Here is a 19,469-nt window from a genome sequence, read left to right as displayed (position 1 = left end):
TCATAGAAACCACCACGGTATGGATCGAGAGAGAGAGAGAGGGAAAGAAGAAAAGAAAAAGAAAAAAAGAGGCGAAAATGTGAAAATGTGGGAGTCGAGGACGTAAGCCAAACCGCGATAAAAGGTACTCTAAATAAAGTGGTGTATATATGGTAATCGTGCGATAGGAGGAACCCAAGAAGGAGAAGAATCAGGAGGTGGAAAAGGAAAGGCGTCTGGGGATGGTGAGGAAGGTGGTATCCTATCGGTTCGATAGCTCTCGGTGGGACGACACTGGATGGCAAACGGAGGTTAAAAAGCCTTAGTATGTACCATCTCGATATCTAATATCGGTCGTGTACCTTTACGTCGTCTGTATCGGTTTATGTTACTCGGATAATCCTCCACACACTCCTCCTCCTCCTTCTCCTGCTCAACCTTCTTTCCTCATTTTGCTATCCTCCACGTAAATAAAACTTCCGCGTAAACAGAACGCATTTCACACATATCAAAATATGCGTGAATAGAAACACGTATAATATCCCTCCTATGAGATACCCCATCAATTCTTTCCGCATCTTTTCTATATATCCAACGATAACAGGGTCCTTCTTACACGATACTTTATTCATAAGTATTCACATAAAATAAGGGACAAAAAATGGATTATTTTAAAAGAAAATATAAATATTATACGCGTTGAATTTCAATCAAATGGTATTAATCTTGTAATGGAAGACGGATTAATAACTTCTATCCATCATTTTATAAAATGAGATTGTTATTGTAATTTGAAAAAATTATTACGATATTTAATGTGAATGGATATTTCGTTTGATCTCTTTCTCTTTCTCTTTCTCTCTCTCTCTCTCTGTATCTATCAGAATGAATATCACCTACAATTGAAAAAGTAGAACATTTTTCACATAGATTCAAATAGCATTGGTCTCTTTTACCTTCGCATCAGCACGATGGACGGACATTAGTGTTTTACGATCCGATCGATACTCTTCATAGCAGGTTTCCGCGTTATAACGTACCACCCTATGCATTAAAGACCTGCTTTAGTACATTTTATCTGATAGCCTTATCGCGTCATGATTTATTTCATGTTGCTCGATACATTTTACCCATTTCTTTTTTTTTTTCATGCGATAAAAATAAAACAGAAGAGTTCGAATAAAGAGAGAGATATTTTTAAATCAGATTTAAACGAGATCTACGTACCGAAATATATCTCGTCCGTAAAATAAAAAAATCAAATGAAATAAAAAAAGAAAGATTTCTGTGTTAAATGTCACAAATACAATGAACCATTTTGAAATGGCGCTTCAACGAAAAATATGTAATATAAAAGAAAAAGAAAAAAAAGAAAAAGAGATAGAAATGCTATTTAACATTCCGTCTCATTTCCTGCAAACGCTCTCTTGACGTGGCTCCCCCCCACCCCATAAGAGAAAGAGAAAGAGAGAGGGGGGGAAACCAACCGATGGTTCGCACTGGATGCGAAAATTGCTTCGGCAAGAATTATCGACTATAAATTACTGTTGGGTTGGTATTCTAACCTCTAGGTTCCACCGTTACTCATGCAAATGACGAGGCGCAGAGCACTGTGCGCGTAGCCCGCGGTCGAGACATTACTACGTACCTTCTACTATCCTTCGGACACTCTCGCCGTTTACCTTCGAGTTATATGGATTCCAAATGGAACGAGGAAAGAACAAGTGAGAGAGAAAGAGAGAGAGAGAGAGAGAGAGAGAGATCCGAAATACGCCTCGAGGAAATGTAACTCACAGTATCGGGGCGCGAATTGCCAAGCATTTACATTTTATTGCACTCGGTCAAGACAGACTGCTTTCTTCAACCCCCCCCCCCCCCCACCCTACAGCCCTCATATCCCTTTTCTACCTTCTGACGAGTTTCTCTTCCTTTCATCTCCTTGTTTAAGTACCCTACTTCGTTCGACAGGAACAAGACCCGATTTCATGACCATTGTTCATTAGAAATGAAAAGTATCGTTTCATTTCTTTTCTAACGTGAAACTTTTTATTGATCTCTTTTGGTAAAGAAAGAAACGATAAGTGTAATGAAAAAGAAGATGGCATTACTCGAGGATAGTATAATTCAATATGGATTTTCATTTTTTTGATCATCAAGAGAACAAATGTACACCTAGATATATTTAGATGAAACGAATTCATTTCGTAATTATAATAAATGTTCGCTTAAGATCTTTGCAGGGTTTTTAATCACCCAAAACCCAAGTACCGGAGAACAAAACGCGAGAGTTTCCTTGTCAAAAAAGTAACCACCAGTTTAGCGAAGTAATCTATCTTCGGAGTTTATTGCAACAAGGTACTGCATTATACTGTATAAAATAAAATTTCGCAACGTGCCAACACTCGTTTTATATTATTACCGTGAAAATATATTATCTTAAGCAGATGCAGAAAGAGAGAAAGAGAAGCAAGCAATCCTATAATTTCGATGGAAAAGATACGACACGCTTGTACGTGCGTAACTATTTGAGGACTCATAAGAAATGTTTAAATTATACACATCCTTCCTATTATCGTGTCGCGTACCGTTCCCCTCTGTCATTACGCGTACGTTATCGCGCATACACGTGCATACACGTGCATACCATTCTCTCTCTCTCGACCAACGTTATATAGTACTCTTTATTAGAAACTTATGTATATACTTGTGGCGACGAAGTTTAAACGCCGTGTCACAACACGCTATACAACCAACAACGTTCGCATACTTTCTATTTATTTTTTTCCCCATTCCTATTGCACTCCCCGAAGCATTTTACAAACTTCGAAGACTTTTGATTCGATCTTTGTTACGAAAGTCTCTATAGACATACTAATTGCATATAAACGAGATATAATCGAGCGATGATCGAATTCAACATTTGTATATTCAAACTTCTTCGATTAAAAGTATAACATATGTAAGACGTATTTTTCTACATTTTTGTATCCTTAATACTCGTTAAACCAAATCCCATTGGTGTCTTTGAAGCTGAATAAATATTATATTAAATATTCTAATATCAATACTTACTATAATACTTTATTATCAATTATTAATGTTAAAGTTGAGGGAAATAAAATCACAATGAAAATTGTCGTCAGAGTAACTTAAGGTGCCATAGTTTGTTCACCTATATATATTTTTGATACGGAAATGTTGATTTTCTCATCGAAATACCGTGTAAGTGAAATATCATTGATTCGTTCGTTTTCTCAGACTACGATAGAGTAAAAGAAGAAGAAGAAGAAGAAGAAGAAGAAGAAGAAGGAGAAGTAGAAGGAAAAAGTAGAGGGCTTGCTATTGTGCTGCCTCTAAATTGAATTTTTTTTCAATTCATTCCACTTCGCGGTGCTGAGAGAGGTTTCGAAGTCGATGGGTGTCTGTGCGCGACAGCGGTACCTGCTAGTCGTAAATTCTCATTATTTTTAAATTGGAAATGAGAAGTGTACGTGCGTGCTGCGGAAAAAGAGAAAGAGAGAGAGGGAGAGAGAAAGAGAAAGGGAGAAGAAGGAAAAAAGGGACGAAGAAGAAGAAAGCTTTCGGTAAAAAGAGGAAACGAGTGGTGTACATCATTCACCGTAAACACGCCTATTCTTACGTGAGAACTAGTGTCAAAGAAGTTAAGTTAATTACGTACCGACTTGTTTGTCGATAACAGCTATTGTTAGAAAAATGACGTAAAATACAAAGGATCCATCTTATTGTTTCTTGTAATTGCTACCCCTTAGAGTTTCGTCAAATTTAAAACAATCTCGTTTTATCAAAATTCCCTTTGCGAACAAATGTAATGTAAAATAATTGAAAATTCAATTTTTTTTAATTCAGATATAACGTTAGAACTAATTAAAACCAATTCAAATTAATTAGTTGAGATCAAGCGAATCTTCATTATTCAATGTTCCTAATATTTTGTTGAATATAAATACGTATTATTTTATTTTATCAGTATTTCTTTATTTTGGATTAACATTAGATAAAAATTTTTAAAAAAGAAAAAAATATGAATAAAGATTTATCTTTCTTTCCTAACATATTCTATCGATAAGCACTTATTTTGAAAAATCTGTTAGAAATACGTATACACTAATAGTCAGTAGTTTTAGTATTAATATATATATGCAATCTTTTAAACTTCAATTAATGTACATCTTCTTTTGATCATTCTATCAGCTTAGTGACTACTTAGATAATAATTTCGATTATATAGAAGCTATCTTGTTGTAGCAATGAAGAAAATATATTTCTTAATAAAACTTTTGCATCTTTCTTATATCAGTTTACTCCATTAAATTTGAAATTAAGATTTTTCAGATGTAAGGAAAACAATAAATATACATATATATATTATTAACTAAAAAATAACAGTTACCTGCTTTTAAATAGTTGTCATCGTCGCTCCTGTTAATTTTGAACTTCCTCATTTTCATGAATGGTAATAGAATACACAATAATTATCACTGAATTCGACATATTGTGAAAAATAAATTGATAACTTATGATCTGTTACCAACGATCGTCAAATCTGGATTACAAAAAAAAAATGAAAAATGTTATAGGTAATTAATTGTAATGTTGTAAATGAACAATAAATTTATAACTGAATATCGCGTAAAGATAAAACAAAACCACTCGTATAGATTATTATAAAAAGAAAAGAATTAATTGTATCGTAACAGCACGCACAATTTTCTTACATCGGGCCACCATATTTGGCGCGCGTTTGAATTTGCACGACACATGCGCCACAGCGGTTGTTCTTCGAACTACTTTGTATTTTGGTATTTGCGTATACAGGTTGGATCTGAACAGGGGATGATTGTACATGTAAAAATAAATATAAAAAAAGGAGTAACATTGTTTCATTTAAGGTACCGTTTTCGAGAAAATTATATTTGAAAATTCTATACAGCATGCTGAAAAATAGAGCCTTAAACGACATAATGTTATACTTTCTTCGTCTTATTTTTACGCGTAGAATTACCCCTTGTCCAGTTGTCTCACCAGTTCAGATACATAATACTATACTGAATTATAATATAATTTCAAGTATAATAACTTAATATATATTGTAACGGCACGCACAAGGAATAGGCAAAATTAATGTTTATTCAATCAAGTACGTGACAATAGTTTTATCGTGATATGAAGATATACAACAGACAGTTTCTTCAGCTTTCTGTTTCCACTAAATAATTACCAATCGAAGATTACAAGCACCGTGTATGAAAATGATTCAAAGAACCAAAATAAAAGTAGAGAAGAGTTAGCTACATATAAGTATAACTGAAACTACGTTTTATATATCGCGAGAAATGATTAGTTTCAAACACATCTTTGCAGGTTTCGATGCGACTAATTGTAAGATAAGTAGTCGAAATCTGTAAAGTATGATATTTAGCAGTGTACAACGGAAGTTGTGGAGTATATTATATTATCAAACACTTAAATGGTAATATATATTTCCATTCCTTCATAACTATGGCACATTTAACTACCGTTCCACTATTAGAGCAGTAAACGACCTTCCACTTTCACAGAAGTCCGGAAAAAAAACACTTTCTTTTGCCTATCCGAAACGTTCATTCCCATAGCGCGGGCGTTCAAACAGACTTCCACTTATGAATTTGTTATATTTTGTTTGTTTGTTAATATATTATTATCATTAAATCGCTCACATGCAGAATCTCCGATTTCCAAAGAGCAATGACTCCTCTAGATGTAGGATAGCATAAATGTAGTGTACCTATCAAACAACCGAAAGTTTCTTATTAGCCGCTCGATCGTCGAATAACATGTTTCCATTATTATATTTTTTCTCGTAAATGCCGCCTATTAAGTCTCCAACGACTCGCCAAGTTCGCGAGTTTTGTACTAATAATTGATAATGAAGACATCCCACGATACAATAACGGGATTAATTCAATGCGATTTGGTTATATGTATATTGTCCAAGAAAGATCATACCACGAAGTTTAAACAACTCGAAGAATGCATTCTAGTAAATCGTCTGTAGGATGCATTTATAAGTAATAATGCAAGTGATTAGTACCTTTAACATCGACTATACAATTATTGCTATGGAAGCAGTACGTTGATTCAGAATCTCGATAAATTCAATTGAATTTCTTGCAGCCGCACAAGCGCGCGCGCGCACGCGCACGCATCCGGGACGCACGTGTGTCTATCATATTGTCTTTATGTTATCTAGTCTATACGTACAGTTAAAATTATAATAGTATTCCCCCTTTTCCGTGCCATTTATGCACTACAAATTCATTTGAATTCACCAACGACGCTGAAGTAGCGTAACTTATAACACATTATATCGTATATATATATATGTTTATATATATGTATATATATATATAAACAGCTTTTATAACGCAGAATCTTTCCTACTTTTGTGTGTGTGTGTGTGTATGTTGTGTGTTGTATATGTGTATGTGTATTCTTAATTTTTGTCTCATTCCATTGTATATATATACATTAGCGTGTCTAGCAGTAACTACAATCGATAACAATTATACATTCTTATCGGCGTTAACGCGGTCTCGCAGTGCCCCGTTTTCTCCTGCTAAACCCGACTGCGTGGATAAAATATATACTTCATCGTTCGACGCGTTTTTACCCAATGCTCTGCACGTTCGACTAATTAACTACATTTTTATTGTCAATACATTCGGAGGATAACGTCGCTGCACCTGAAATTTTTACTACTATGTCTTTAATACTTTCCGCTATTCGAGATTAAACACTCCTATCTTCTTTTTTATGTAAAACGAGATTATAAGTATAACGATGTTTTATTATCGTTTCTCTCTCGAACCCACTTGTTCTCGTGGTATCTTTTTTCTTCTCATTTTATAGACAATACAGAAGACCATAGTGCAATGAGATATAGGTTGGTGCAGGACGTCCGAATGAATTAACGAGTACCATTGATTAAAAGGCGAATTATTTCATAATTGCTCGTATTGACTCCTGTATAGCACGATCGTCGTCTCGTCTCGTATCGCATTGCCTCTTTATGATTTTTTAAGCGATCGTACTATAAGCTCTTATAGAACCGCCTCTTTCACGTCTCTTAATGTTTTTTTTTTTTTGGATAAAGAATATGATCAATGTCGTTGATGTTGGGAAGTGACCTCGGTATGTGTAATCGCTTTACTCTACCTACCATTCGCTCTATTTCGTTTCGCTAATGTGTGCGTACCTAGAACCTGTGACCAGCACAGATGATCATGAATGTGTGTACGTGTAATATGTGTGGTGTATATATGTTTGTGTATTTCTTTCTTTTTTCCTATCATCTCGACCCTATATTCTATTCATTCGCACATTCAACTTCTCTCTTTCATATTTATTTTTATCTATTCAACCTCATTCTCCTTCTTTTCTTTCTTTCTTTCTTTCTTTCTTTCTCTCTCTCTCTCTCTCTCTCTCTCTCTCTCTCTCCCTTGAATACTTTCACTCTACTCACTTTTTGGCCCCGCATACATGCTTCTTTCTTGCCGTAGAGCATACACGCGGAGCTTGTAATATATTTAATTTAGCTTTCTTATCAAAGAGATAATAACTCATGGATAAATCGCAAACGCTAACTTGCATGTTATTTCCGTACTCGTCCATATGAATCGCATCCAGATTCGTATCAGACTATACTCTCATAGCTGGTACCATTTCTTATCCTTGTACTTCAGCATCAGACCGTGTGCCGACGTTGAAAAGTTTTCAGCCTCTGACATCATACGAGCCGTTCGTTCCTCGAGTTGGGATAATTTTTCTCCACGCTCCACTACCATATGATGTGCCTGAGCAACTTCACCAGCAATTCCGGTAACCCGTTCTCTCATATTCTCCGTTGCTGCATTCGGTCCTGGGATGTGTTTAGCCACTGTACGAGAGGCACGACCACTCGATTCACCAACTGAAACGTATCACGTCTTTGCTGGTTAAAGCGCATTATTTGTTATTTATATAAAATATATACGTATAAGCATAGAAGAAAAATAAAGATAGATAATATTTCGGAATAGGAAATACTCTCTGAATAAAGAATACTCACACAACTCTTCTCTATCGAGACTTCTCGTACCACCACCGAACAAGCCCCTAAAGAAACTTTCTTTAGGTGGTTCCGGCATATCGTGACCAGTAAACAAATCTCCCATCATTTCGGTCAACTCTCCGCTAAAAAATGACAAGCTTCGTAATTTCAAATAATGCAATAATGTACGTAGTAGATTATTATTATTATTATTATTTATAATAAGAAAAAAACTTGTTATGGGAAAAATGAACTGTTACTCTATTTATAAATGAATGAAAGTAATTTTATTCGTTCTCCTACCAGAACTCGCTTGATATTGAAAACTTCTGTATTTCCGCAGGTGATGATAGATACAGACCGTGGCCACGATTACTGAAGCAAAGAGTCTTCGCAATCCTGGAAAAGAAGACATTCGTACGAATTTTAACGCAACGTACAAATTTTACTCATTAACATTTGTTTCATACATAGAAAATAAATGATAACAGGGCCGAATAATAAAATGTGTTTTTATATAATGTGCGTACGCATACATAGCATCAAGCTTCGCTAGGTGAATAGATTAATTGCTCAAAAAAGATGTTAGAAGGAAGGATGTAAACAAACAAAAATATGTACGTTGCTGACATGTGCTTAATGATCCATAACATTTATTGTTTAAACAAAAAAATAAATTAACGGGAAAAAGAAATAAGTGTGACGCGGATAAGGCAGGATATATTTCACTATGTATCATGTAACATAGATTATTGGGAGATTTGTTATTTCATAAATGACTTACTGATCGGTATCGCCATTAACAAACAGTTGATGACCCCATATGGACAACATGGGGTCTACAATGCCGTGTTTTGTAGTCTGAAAACTGTTAGAGATTACAGAGACAGGAGGAAGATAAGCAGCCGACCGTAACGGACGTTAAAATAATTATTAATTATAATCGTCTGATAGAATATTTATAAAGCTGCCTGTCTAGATCTTCGAACGCGACAGAATATAATAAGGTATGTGAACAAAAAATCTTGCTTGCATGTTCCTTTTGCTGCGCGATTTCTACATTCTCCAACGATATCATAATAATCAATAAAATATTATTAATCTGTAACTACACACACAATATGTATATATTATTTACATACATATATATTGATGTGTTATCGACCTAAAAATGAAAGAATCTTTGAATTTTTATATAAGATGTGATTGTACGAAGATATAAACTGTGCGATAGAAGAAGTGCTCGTAGAAAAAAGTTCATGCCGTGATTGTGTCGAGGATCAACGGAGTGCTTTGATTAGTATCGTAGACGAGAAAAGTCGCATGCCATATAGTTAGCTACTACTTTTCTAGAATTCGAAATTGTTTAATTAGATTTGTACATTCTACGAATAACATTAACGATAATAATCAAAATATATTGTATCACAGAAGATTAAAAATTCTTATTCGTTCATAATAAATCATATATATATATATATATATATATCGAAAGATTTTGCATTGCTATTTATACTTAGCATAAAGCTTTATATGTTTATATTTTATAAATTCAAATAGCATTAGAATACGTTTCGTCCGCACTATTCGACAAGAGCCAAGCCATATTTGAATAATGTATTATTCGATTACATGCACCAATAAAATTCAATGTATATTACAAATATTAAAAATTTATAATATAAAAATTGAAGCAATTTTGGTGCAGCTTGAAGCTAAATATTTTGAAGAATTTTACAATTGCGAGACACTTAATATAGAAAGAATTTAAATGTAATAAAATTACTGTATCTGAGAGTATCAGAATAATTTGCTAGAAAAATTGTAAAAAGAAGCATATATATAAAAATATTATTAATATCGTGCCGATCTTACGATAAATCTTCGCAATGAAATCGCTACTATGAAGCTTTCATACGTTTTAATTATCATATTGTATTATATTATATAATATATCACACAAATATGTACATGTGCATAAGTAAATCGCGTTTTATATGCTGTCAAATATATTTATGACCTTTGCTTAAACGACGAATTATCTTTTGATGAGTATTAGTAATTTTGCGATTAACATCCATTTGAAAGGGAAACAATTGCTAGTAGTAGTAGGTTAATATAACTAGTTTGATTAGTAAATAGCATTAATAGCTCAAATATAAATTTGTATAAATAATTATTATTACAATAAAAGTTTTTAAACGTAGAAGCGCGTTATCAGTTATTTGAAGAAAATCGATAAATTCTTGTAGCACTGCTACAATCAAGAATACTATTAATATAGGCAATCCGAAAAAAAAAATTAATATAATTAAACATTTAGCTTACCTCAGATCTGTAAGTGGTAAAAAATCGACGTCTATTAGCGGCCTGAGACTGGGTAGACTATACGTAGATATGTGACCGTTTGAAACGTAACATACCAGACAGACGTTATCTGAAAAATTCAATCTATTGTATTTCAATTTTATCAACAAAGTCTACGCAACCCTGACGCAACATTTTTAAATGAAAACTGTTGATTTAGATATATCCAATTACATGGTTTTGGTATGCTTTTTTAAAAAAAAAACGTTTTACTTATAAATTTTAAAGAGTCGCGTCTTTTCGTGAAAACCCTGTTCCAAATAATAGTTAATAAATTATTCGTCAAAATGTACTATTATTTGCAAATAGGATGTTGTTTGTTATGTTATAAAATCAACTGTGTTATCTGTTAATTATTCAACAATGATGGTGGTTAAATCTAGAATAGGACATCATAGAATTAGGTTTTCAATTATTGAAATGAAAAGTTCTTGTTACCTTTCAAAGTGGTAACCTCCGCCTTGATTACAATATGAGTTTCCGCCAATTGTTGCCTATAAACGCAATCTTGTGAGGGTAAAGCCACGACCCTAGCTTGCTTCTCAGACGTCAAAACGACAAATTGTCGATCTTCGAAACCGTCCCCGGTCGTAACTTGAGTGTTCAAGGACGGTGATAATCGGCTATTGCATTTTCCTTGGTTCTCTTTAACAAGCATCAAATACAGTTATCCGTTATTCTATTTCATGTCATAAACAGGATTCGATTCATTCCGAACTAACGTTAACATGACGAATGCAACGTGCTTCGTCAATAAACGGGGTCGGTATTTTTTACAGTTATTCATATTGGACAATGATATTAAAAGGATTATGCAATATTTTATAATGTCAGTGGCATTATATACCACGCGCAGAGTGTTTTCTAATAAATAAGAAATATTTCAATGATAGATTTTTTATATAAACATCAGAATAAGTTCGATACGATCTCATTCCCAAGTTATAATTTGTGTTTAAATTGTTAAACAATGTTTTTCAAAAGTATTGCTGACGAACGCGTTGTCATAACAACGCTCAATGTTATATTTAAATTATTTTTACTCAATGTAATATCACATTAATAGCACTAACATACTATACGAATACCTTACCTTTTCTGAAAGTGCATACCACTTACAAACAAGTATAGATTAACAGTATCTTAAGTTCTTTAAATCTTGTAGATAAACAGCAAGCCAATATCCAAGTATGCTACTTTAACTTCGTAAGAAAATAGAACAAGCTGTAACTTGGAAACGAGGCCACATTGGAGACATGTTTATACGAACTTTTTTCTTCTTTTCTTTTTTGGTGTCCTGAATCCACCATTGCAATACTTTTCACTTATTAGGAAAAACTCTCTATATAAAATGTGAGTTTTATACAAGAATGAACGATTAATTATGCGAAAAAATACGCAACGGGATATCATATAAGATAAAAGAAAAATACTTATAAGAATACGTATTGATCGTTACAGATAATATAATATATACAAATATTAATCTTACTATTACGTTCTTTTCCTCCATCGACATTTTCATCTTTCCAGGATTCGAAAGAATACGGGATAAGTGCGCCATTGCAATCCAGAAATGACATCGATAGGATGCAACCCTTCAACTTAAACGTCGATCCATCTGCTCGCAATAAAATATAGAATTAGAGAATCCGTGTGGTATTTTATAATTTGATAATTTACGTGAACACATTATATACTCTAAAATTATGTAAATCTTACTACATGTAGAAACAACCACAGGATATGCGTGTCTTTCGCCTGGGGCAGGTGCATTGAATACAACGGTTTGTATGGATCCCAGAGACGTACCAACCCATAAAGTGGGTAAAGTGGTGGTATCTTAAAAGAATTTGATACACGCGTATATTACAATACATTATTATTATTATTATAAGAGTAAAATCGATGTACACGTGCACATACACATACATACATACACAAAAAGAAAGATAATAGTTATAAAATGTATTAAATAATTAATGAATCCAACAAATAAACTCGACTTACCGCTTTTCTTCGTATAGGAATCAGCGAACGTAAGGCAGCTAATGGTTTCCGTGGTGATGTTCTCAAGCGAGGACATGCTTGAGCTCCGTGACCGTTGAAAGGAACCGTCAAATTTGTCTATCCGGCCAGCGATCCCAAAAATAAACTGACGATTACATACAGAATGTGTAATTCGTTTAATCTGTCTACAAGCGTCATGCACGACAAACTCTACGGTATTATACTTTCACAACGCCTCAGACTTCAACGTGATCTTTTTTTTTTGCTTGATATAAATTGTTAAATAATATTTCCGTCTAATGTTCATCGATTTTTACTGAATCTCTTTTTTCTTTTTTACTTTTTACATCGATAAGTGAAATAATTTTGATCTATATAAATGCTTTCGTAATCAGCTAAAATAAAACTAGAATATTGAAGAAAATGAAAAAATTATTTTATTCACTATGCCCGATGTAAACGTATTATAACGATAAGAGATCGAATATATTATATCCCATAAGAAACAGATCACAATGATGTTATTAAAACACGATGTTTAAGAGATAAATACTACAATACAATCAATATTAACAATGATACAATAATAATGTTACAACACAACGGGAGCGCCAGCTAAAACAACAGCGATATATCGACGCAACCAACGTTCAAACGTTTAGAGAGAAACAGCGACAAGAGAACAATAGCAAGAGCATTAGCAACGACAATAACAGCAACACAATACTACCATGACTTTTTAATCGGCAATCGGCATCTTAACATCTTTCATCACATCGCATCACACTCATCGATCGATTCCTTCATTTCTACTTTTTCTTTTTTTTTTTTCTTTTCTTTTCTTTCTTTTTTTATGTACGTATACGTAGATGATATATGCGATCGTAATAATACTCGTTACGAGAGGTTTCATCGGATAGAATAATAATACATCATTTTAGTATTTAAAAAATAGATAATAAAAAATAAAAAATCCAAACTCCTAGAAAATTCGAATGCTCGGATTTGCAGCGTCGTCGTGTTTTTTTCTTTTTTTTTTGTTGGATCGAAAGCACAAGCGCCTCTCTACGAGAGTACACACGCAGGATGATGATGATGATGATCATGATGATGATGACGATGATGATCGAGCATCGATTACGGGCCAGCATAATAACACAACTAAAAAAAGTTTAGCATCGAATGTACGCAAGGTGATTTCTTAGAAATTCGGGCTTCGAATATGTATTACGATAAATAGAGAGAACCCTCTCTTAACTCAACGAGTATGTGCACGAGTACTAAATACAATCCTCGACTAGATGTGCAAAGCTTTTCCTATCGATATCGAGCAAGTAAAGGTCGATCAAATTTTAGAGATAGCTTTGATTCTACTATATTTGACGAGACTGAACTAACCCCCGTCGGGTCAAATATCTTACGGTAAAAACAATTAAGCGAAAATCATTTCCCTCGGACGAATATTAGTTCCGTTTCTTCTTCGGAAATTGGATTCATCCAATTGACTGAATGAGCATAGAATAATTGCCAAACGTTGTTTTAATCAGCCGAATAAATTCAGGCCAATCATTTAATTCCTTCCTTTGAAGTGTTTATACATGGGAGTTATCTATTTGCTGAAAACACTCGAATAATCTAATGTTTATAATATATAATTAATAACATAACGTGTACCACGATAAATTATGTGAAATATCATAACGAATGGCTAGATCTAGTCACGGTAGGATGTTTGCAGCAGCATTTACACGCATCGATGATGCCACGTAAGGTCATTTTAACGATATGTTACAAGTCGGCAAAATATCTCGGAATATATATTTTCCTTCGGTAAAAGATTCTTACGGGATCCAATTAAAGTTTCTATGTGTGTGTGTGTGTATATATATATATGTGTGTGTGAGCGTTCTCGCACAGTTCGGATTATAAATTACTCAATCCGGTATCCACTCGTAAGTTAAAGACGCCGCCATTTATACGTATAAAGTTTCCTCGTTGAAAAGTTCATTAGGTAGGGACTCTACACGACGTATATATGTAATATGTACGTGCTGATTCATTTGGAAACTGACGATTAGTCATTATTTTTAATAGACAAAATATATATGTATATATATAAATATATATTGTATGTAATTACATAAAAATTGTATATCTTTACATTTTCATTCGAAAATTTTTACGTGTTCTTCAAATTAACCGAAAATGTACACAGGGTGATTCACGAAAAACCTAATTAATATTTTGAAGCATGATTTTTGAAGTCACGTTAAATATCAAAATTTATATGAACACGTCACAACTAACTTGCATTTTACGTATGTAATTCATAAACTAGTGCAACATTTTCTTACGATAGAAAGTGATGACAACGAAACTTTGAGAATGTTCGGTAACATTGATTTTAACGTCGAGAACATTAGATATGTTCATCTATAACGGAATAAACTGTGGGTGTAGGCAACTTCTTCGATAATAAGAACTATATATATAATATTGCATTGTAATATATACAGGATGAGTCAGCTAACACCGGTTACCCGAATAACTTCTACAATTTTAGTATAACGATAAAGAATGAATTGAAGTAAAAGTTGTTTATACAATGAGTATCATTTTTTACCCGAACGGAAACGCTTAGAAAATTTAAAGGTCATTTTTTTTTTAAACGGAACTATGCATTTCTGAACACCTACAATTGTAGCCCTTTTCACATGACAAATTCAATGGTCATCTATATTCAAGGTCGTGAACATAAAAAAAAAAAAGTAAAAAAATTGAAATTAATCGTAGATGTTTCCGTCGTTTAATTTATTAAATAAAACTAATATGTTATTATTAATAATTTATTATTGTCCGACTGTGATCTGACCATTAAACTTCTTGTTACAAATGTTCAAAATGGACACTGTATATAAAACGTTCATTCATAGACTGCATGAGAAGTTACACATTTGACTTTTTTTTTCATGAATCAGCCTGTATAAAGTGTTCAAAATAACTCCATCATAGTTAGTTCGCTTCTTTCATTTCTCTACTTTTTGTGTTACGGTTTTTTTTTTTTTCTTAACTTTTTATTCTTAAGGACAGGCAACGAAGGTTTTGCTTTGTCAATGAGACGCATTGAAGGGTCTAACGTCGCGACCAAGATTAATTACTTAAGATCTCACCGAGGAAAACTGTACGATATGCATACTCGTGTGCAGCGAGAACGGTAAGAGAAAAAAATAAAGAGAGAGAGAGAGAAAAGTAAAGAAAGCGCGAACTTATGTGTCACATAACGTCATCGCGCATACATACATATACACTAAGAAAAATGTGGAGGTAATGTATTTACGTAAATATGCGAAGAAGCTGTGCAAAATGTCACGTAGAAAAATGCAACCGTGCGACGACGTTATTTCGTAACATTTCGTCGTAAAATTCTCAACGCGTTTTATTTTGGAAATATATTTATTCTCTTGAATACTTTGAATTTTACCGGGGTGACGAATAAAAATCCAAATCATCAACAATATAACGTCGGAAAAAGATAATATCATACGTCGAGAACTTGAAAAATAATGTCGGTTGATTTCAAACTACCGCAGCAGTCCCGTATATATTCCTTAAACTTGTATACCGATGCATCTATATTTTTTTCCTCTCGAATTTAATTTTTTTTTCCCCCGACGTGTGACGTACACGAGTGTGTTCTATAATATCTCTTTGATAACTGATAAGATTTTTAGAAACGATAATTAAACTCTAAATTGAGATATCGGTTTTTTTTTCTTTACTAAATTGATAAACCTAGTATCTTCCAAAATTCTTAATTCACACATTATTTATTTTTATTTAAAGATTAATATATTTTCTTATAATCACACGGGAAAACAAAAATATTCGCAACTAACGTTAATGAAAATCATTTTATTTAGCAAAAAACAAAGATAATTCAGTCTATCATTTAATTTGAATTGAAACTATCAAAAAAAAAAAAAAAAGGTACAATTAATTCGAATCAATGAATCTAAAATGAGTTTGAGTAATAAATTGGGAGTATTCGAGAAGGTCGTAGAACAAAGGACATTTAACGCGACTCGATAAAGAAGAAGTTTCGAAAATTCGATGACGGCATACTTCTTTATGGTTCGCCGAGCGTACAAGTTTGAAATTTTATTGCAGACGTGGGGCCCACTCGTTTAGCTTAGCACGAATTCCCTCGAGAGACGAAAAGGGACTCTTCTCTCTCCTCGATAAGAAGAGGACTCTCTTGTTGTTCGAGTTTCGATCGAAGTTAACCTACGTTATATCTTATCGGATGAGAGAATAAAAGATATATAGATACATCTTCTATCTCCCTCCGGTTTGTTCTATATGCGTGCGCGCGCACAAAGTGATACAGATCGATATCAATACGGACCCCTATCCCTGTCCCTATTCCTATCCCTATCCCTATCCCTGTCCCTATCCCTGTCCCTATCCCTGTCCCTCCTTGTCACGGATCCACACCTTGAATACGCGATTGATTAAACGCGAAACAGCGGCGATTACGTTCCGTGAATGTTGCGATGAAAGCCAAAACAGATTGAAGCGTCAATCCGATGCGTATATATATATATATATATATATATATATATATACATATACATATGTATATATACAGTTAGGATCGTTTGTTCGTTAAACGGAGTAGATAATACTCCTGAATAAACTCACTCGCTTATGCAAGATGCTATTTCGAGATACATATTCTTGTCTTTCTAAAATACCGAAGAAAAGTGCCTTTAACAGTTATTTACATTTTCTAGTGGCACTTGAAGAAGCTTGAATTAATTCAAGTCCATAGTGAGGGAAAAAGAAAAAAGTAAAGCAACTCGAAGGATTTCTTAAAGATCTCAATCTCGCTATAAGTATAAAAGGATAGAAAAGAAAATTGAAATATTACTTTTAAACTTCGACAAATTTTCTCTACGCTTTCTTCGAAACTTTGTTTTTTCTTTTTTTTTTTTTTTTTTTTCTTATATACTTTTCTCAATCGAACCGAATTAAAAAAACTTCTGATGAATTATTCTTCCTTAACTGGGGTTGCCGTAATCGTTCAAATTTTAATACTTCTTCTTTTGTTTTTTCTAATCGTGTCGTCTAATTAAAAATCTACAGTGATTACACACACACACATACATACGGGCACACGCACGCACGTATGCACGCATACAAAGGCTCTTTTATGCAGAACACTTTCATTTCCCCAAAGACCTCGCGCATTTTGAATGATTCAAAATACGCGGGTGCAATTAAATATGTATCTTACTCGAGAATTTAATCGTTAACAGCTACGTCAAGAAAACAATGTTTTTTTGTGGCTCCTATTATTCTACATCCAGACAAGATACACCATTACGGATTATGCAACGTTAGAGCACATCTATTATATTAAATAATATAAACAAGCAAGAGTTCGGTGAGTCGTCAAAGAGTGAAAGGCAATTAATAAACGGAAAGAAAGATCATCCTTTTTTTTTTTTTCGAAAGGGGTGCAAGTGCAACAGCTAAGTATATCTCAAGCGATTTGTATAACAAGTGCCGCTTTTTTTTTGTTTCTTCCTTTTTTTTTTATATTCGTTCCCATCTAATTGTAAAACAAAATTTGTCATTGCCTAGTAGACGAGTGTAATGGTTAACAAAACAAGAAAACAGGGTGCAAAGAAGAGTATTAGAAAGAGAGAGAGAGAGAGAGAGAAAGAAAATACATTGACACTGACATCGGCATGAAAACCAGAGATACTATCAATCGCAGACAATCAGAATAGTGTAGAAAAGAATGAAATGTGTTCTCACAGAAACGGCGTTGCTAGATCGAACGTTGAACGATAGATTACTCGGCAATGTGAACTTAGATACTTCTTATCGTTTATCTTTTATTTCTTTTCCGGACGAGGACATTTAATTTAATTTAACAGGGACGTTGAAAACTCTTTCGTTTAAAATAAATCGAAACGCAACAGGACAACGGGGTTGACCATAGCAACGCCGCGCAAGAGTGCGAACTGGTTGTTGTTGTTGTTTTCCTCTAAAATATATCATAGATCATCTGAGAGTTTATGTAGAAGAGATGTTGTTTCAGGAGGGGGATATAAGGGGGGAGATAAGGAAGAAGGAGTTGTGGGAAGAAGAAAAGTAGCAATAGCGAGAAAAAGAAATAGAGAGAGAAAGAGAGAGAAAGAGAGAGAGAGAGAGAGAGAGAGAAATAGATAGATAAATAGAGAAAGAGCAAGAAGATTACAGAAGATTGATGTCTCTGTGATTGAATGCAATCGACACATCGTTAAAAACAATGGTTTTAGGAATGTAGGCGAATACTACCGAGGCTGCTATATTGCCTGGTGTTGATGAAAGAAGGCTGGTGTCCGATAGACGAATGCCCACGGGAGTCGTTGCTACGCAGAACATGGGAGTGCGGAGAGGATGTCGTTGAGGAGGAACCAGCTCTGGAACCACCACCAGCGGCCCAATAAGTCTCCGCATCATAGTGGCTGGTCGTAGTCGTGCTCAAGCATTTCTGGAGCTTGCGTACGGCGGTCGTTCGTGATGGACGCGTTTCCGCGCCGCTTTTACGAACGGCCATGCCGGTAGTATTATTATGCTCGTCGTCAGGTGTGTTGATCACACCGCTGGTACGACGTGTGGCCAACGATCGAACAACGCTGCCACCACCACCACCACCACCACTATCGCCACCACCACATCTACCACCAATTCCAGCTCTATATTCGACGATACTACCACCACCACCACCACCTTCCTCGCTATCGTCAACACCCCGATTACCAAAAGTTTCGCTAACGCTCGAAGCATTATTTTGGTCGCTATCGCTCTCACCCTTACCAACACTGCTACCACCAACACCACCACTCCACGTACCGCCCACCGCGTTTCTTCCAGTTACCAGCGATACGTACATCTCGTTCATCTATAAATCATTCATACGTCAAATGTGACAGGGAACATAAAAGTAATAGAACAATACGCGGCACTAGCT

At 34.3% G+C, this 19,469-nt stretch overlaps 1 protein-coding gene across 15 annotated transcripts in view; it reads right to left on the bottom strand.

The window, feature by feature from the left end:
- Window positions 1-5,106: 5,106 nt before the first annotated feature.
- The window catches only part of LOC106793611 (syntaxin-binding protein 5), a 55,962-nt gene continuing 41,599 nt past the window's right edge, over window positions 5,107-19,469 (bottom strand). For 5 of the 15 annotated variants that reach the window (XM_014760655.1, XM_014760656.1, XM_014760660.1 and 2 more), the window contains 9 exons: window positions 12,446-12,571; window positions 12,158-12,277; window positions 11,928-12,056; window positions 10,874-11,080; window positions 10,397-10,505; window positions 8,853-8,936; window positions 8,372-8,467; window positions 8,087-8,211; window positions 5,107-7,948 (listed from right to left, as the gene is read on the bottom strand). In XM_014760655.1, the coding sequence (XP_014616141.1) occupies window positions 7,686-7,948; window positions 8,087-8,211; window positions 8,372-8,467; window positions 8,853-8,936; window positions 10,397-10,505; window positions 10,874-11,080; window positions 11,928-12,056; window positions 12,158-12,277; window positions 12,446-12,571 (1,259 nt within the window). In that variant the 3' untranslated portion in view covers window positions 5,107-7,685. Of the gene's footprint in view, window positions 7,949-8,086; window positions 8,212-8,371; window positions 8,468-8,852; window positions 8,937-10,396; window positions 10,506-10,873; window positions 11,081-11,927; window positions 12,057-12,157; window positions 12,278-12,445; window positions 12,591-18,793; window positions 19,401-19,469 lie in introns of those variants that run through there. The other 10 variants (XM_014760659.1, XM_014760665.1, XM_014760668.1 and 7 more) reach the window with 6 other exon arrangements.

Source organism: Polistes canadensis, unplaced genomic scaffold (genome assembly GCF_001313835.1).
Source record: "Polistes canadensis isolate GaletaPanama2010 unplaced genomic scaffold, ASM131383v1 scaffold_16, whole genome shotgun sequence".
NCBI lineage: Eukaryota > Metazoa > Arthropoda > Insecta > Hymenoptera > Vespidae > Polistes > Polistes canadensis.
The sequence above is the reverse complement of the archived record's forward strand: the minus strand, read 5'-3'. Positions and strand labels throughout refer to the sequence as shown.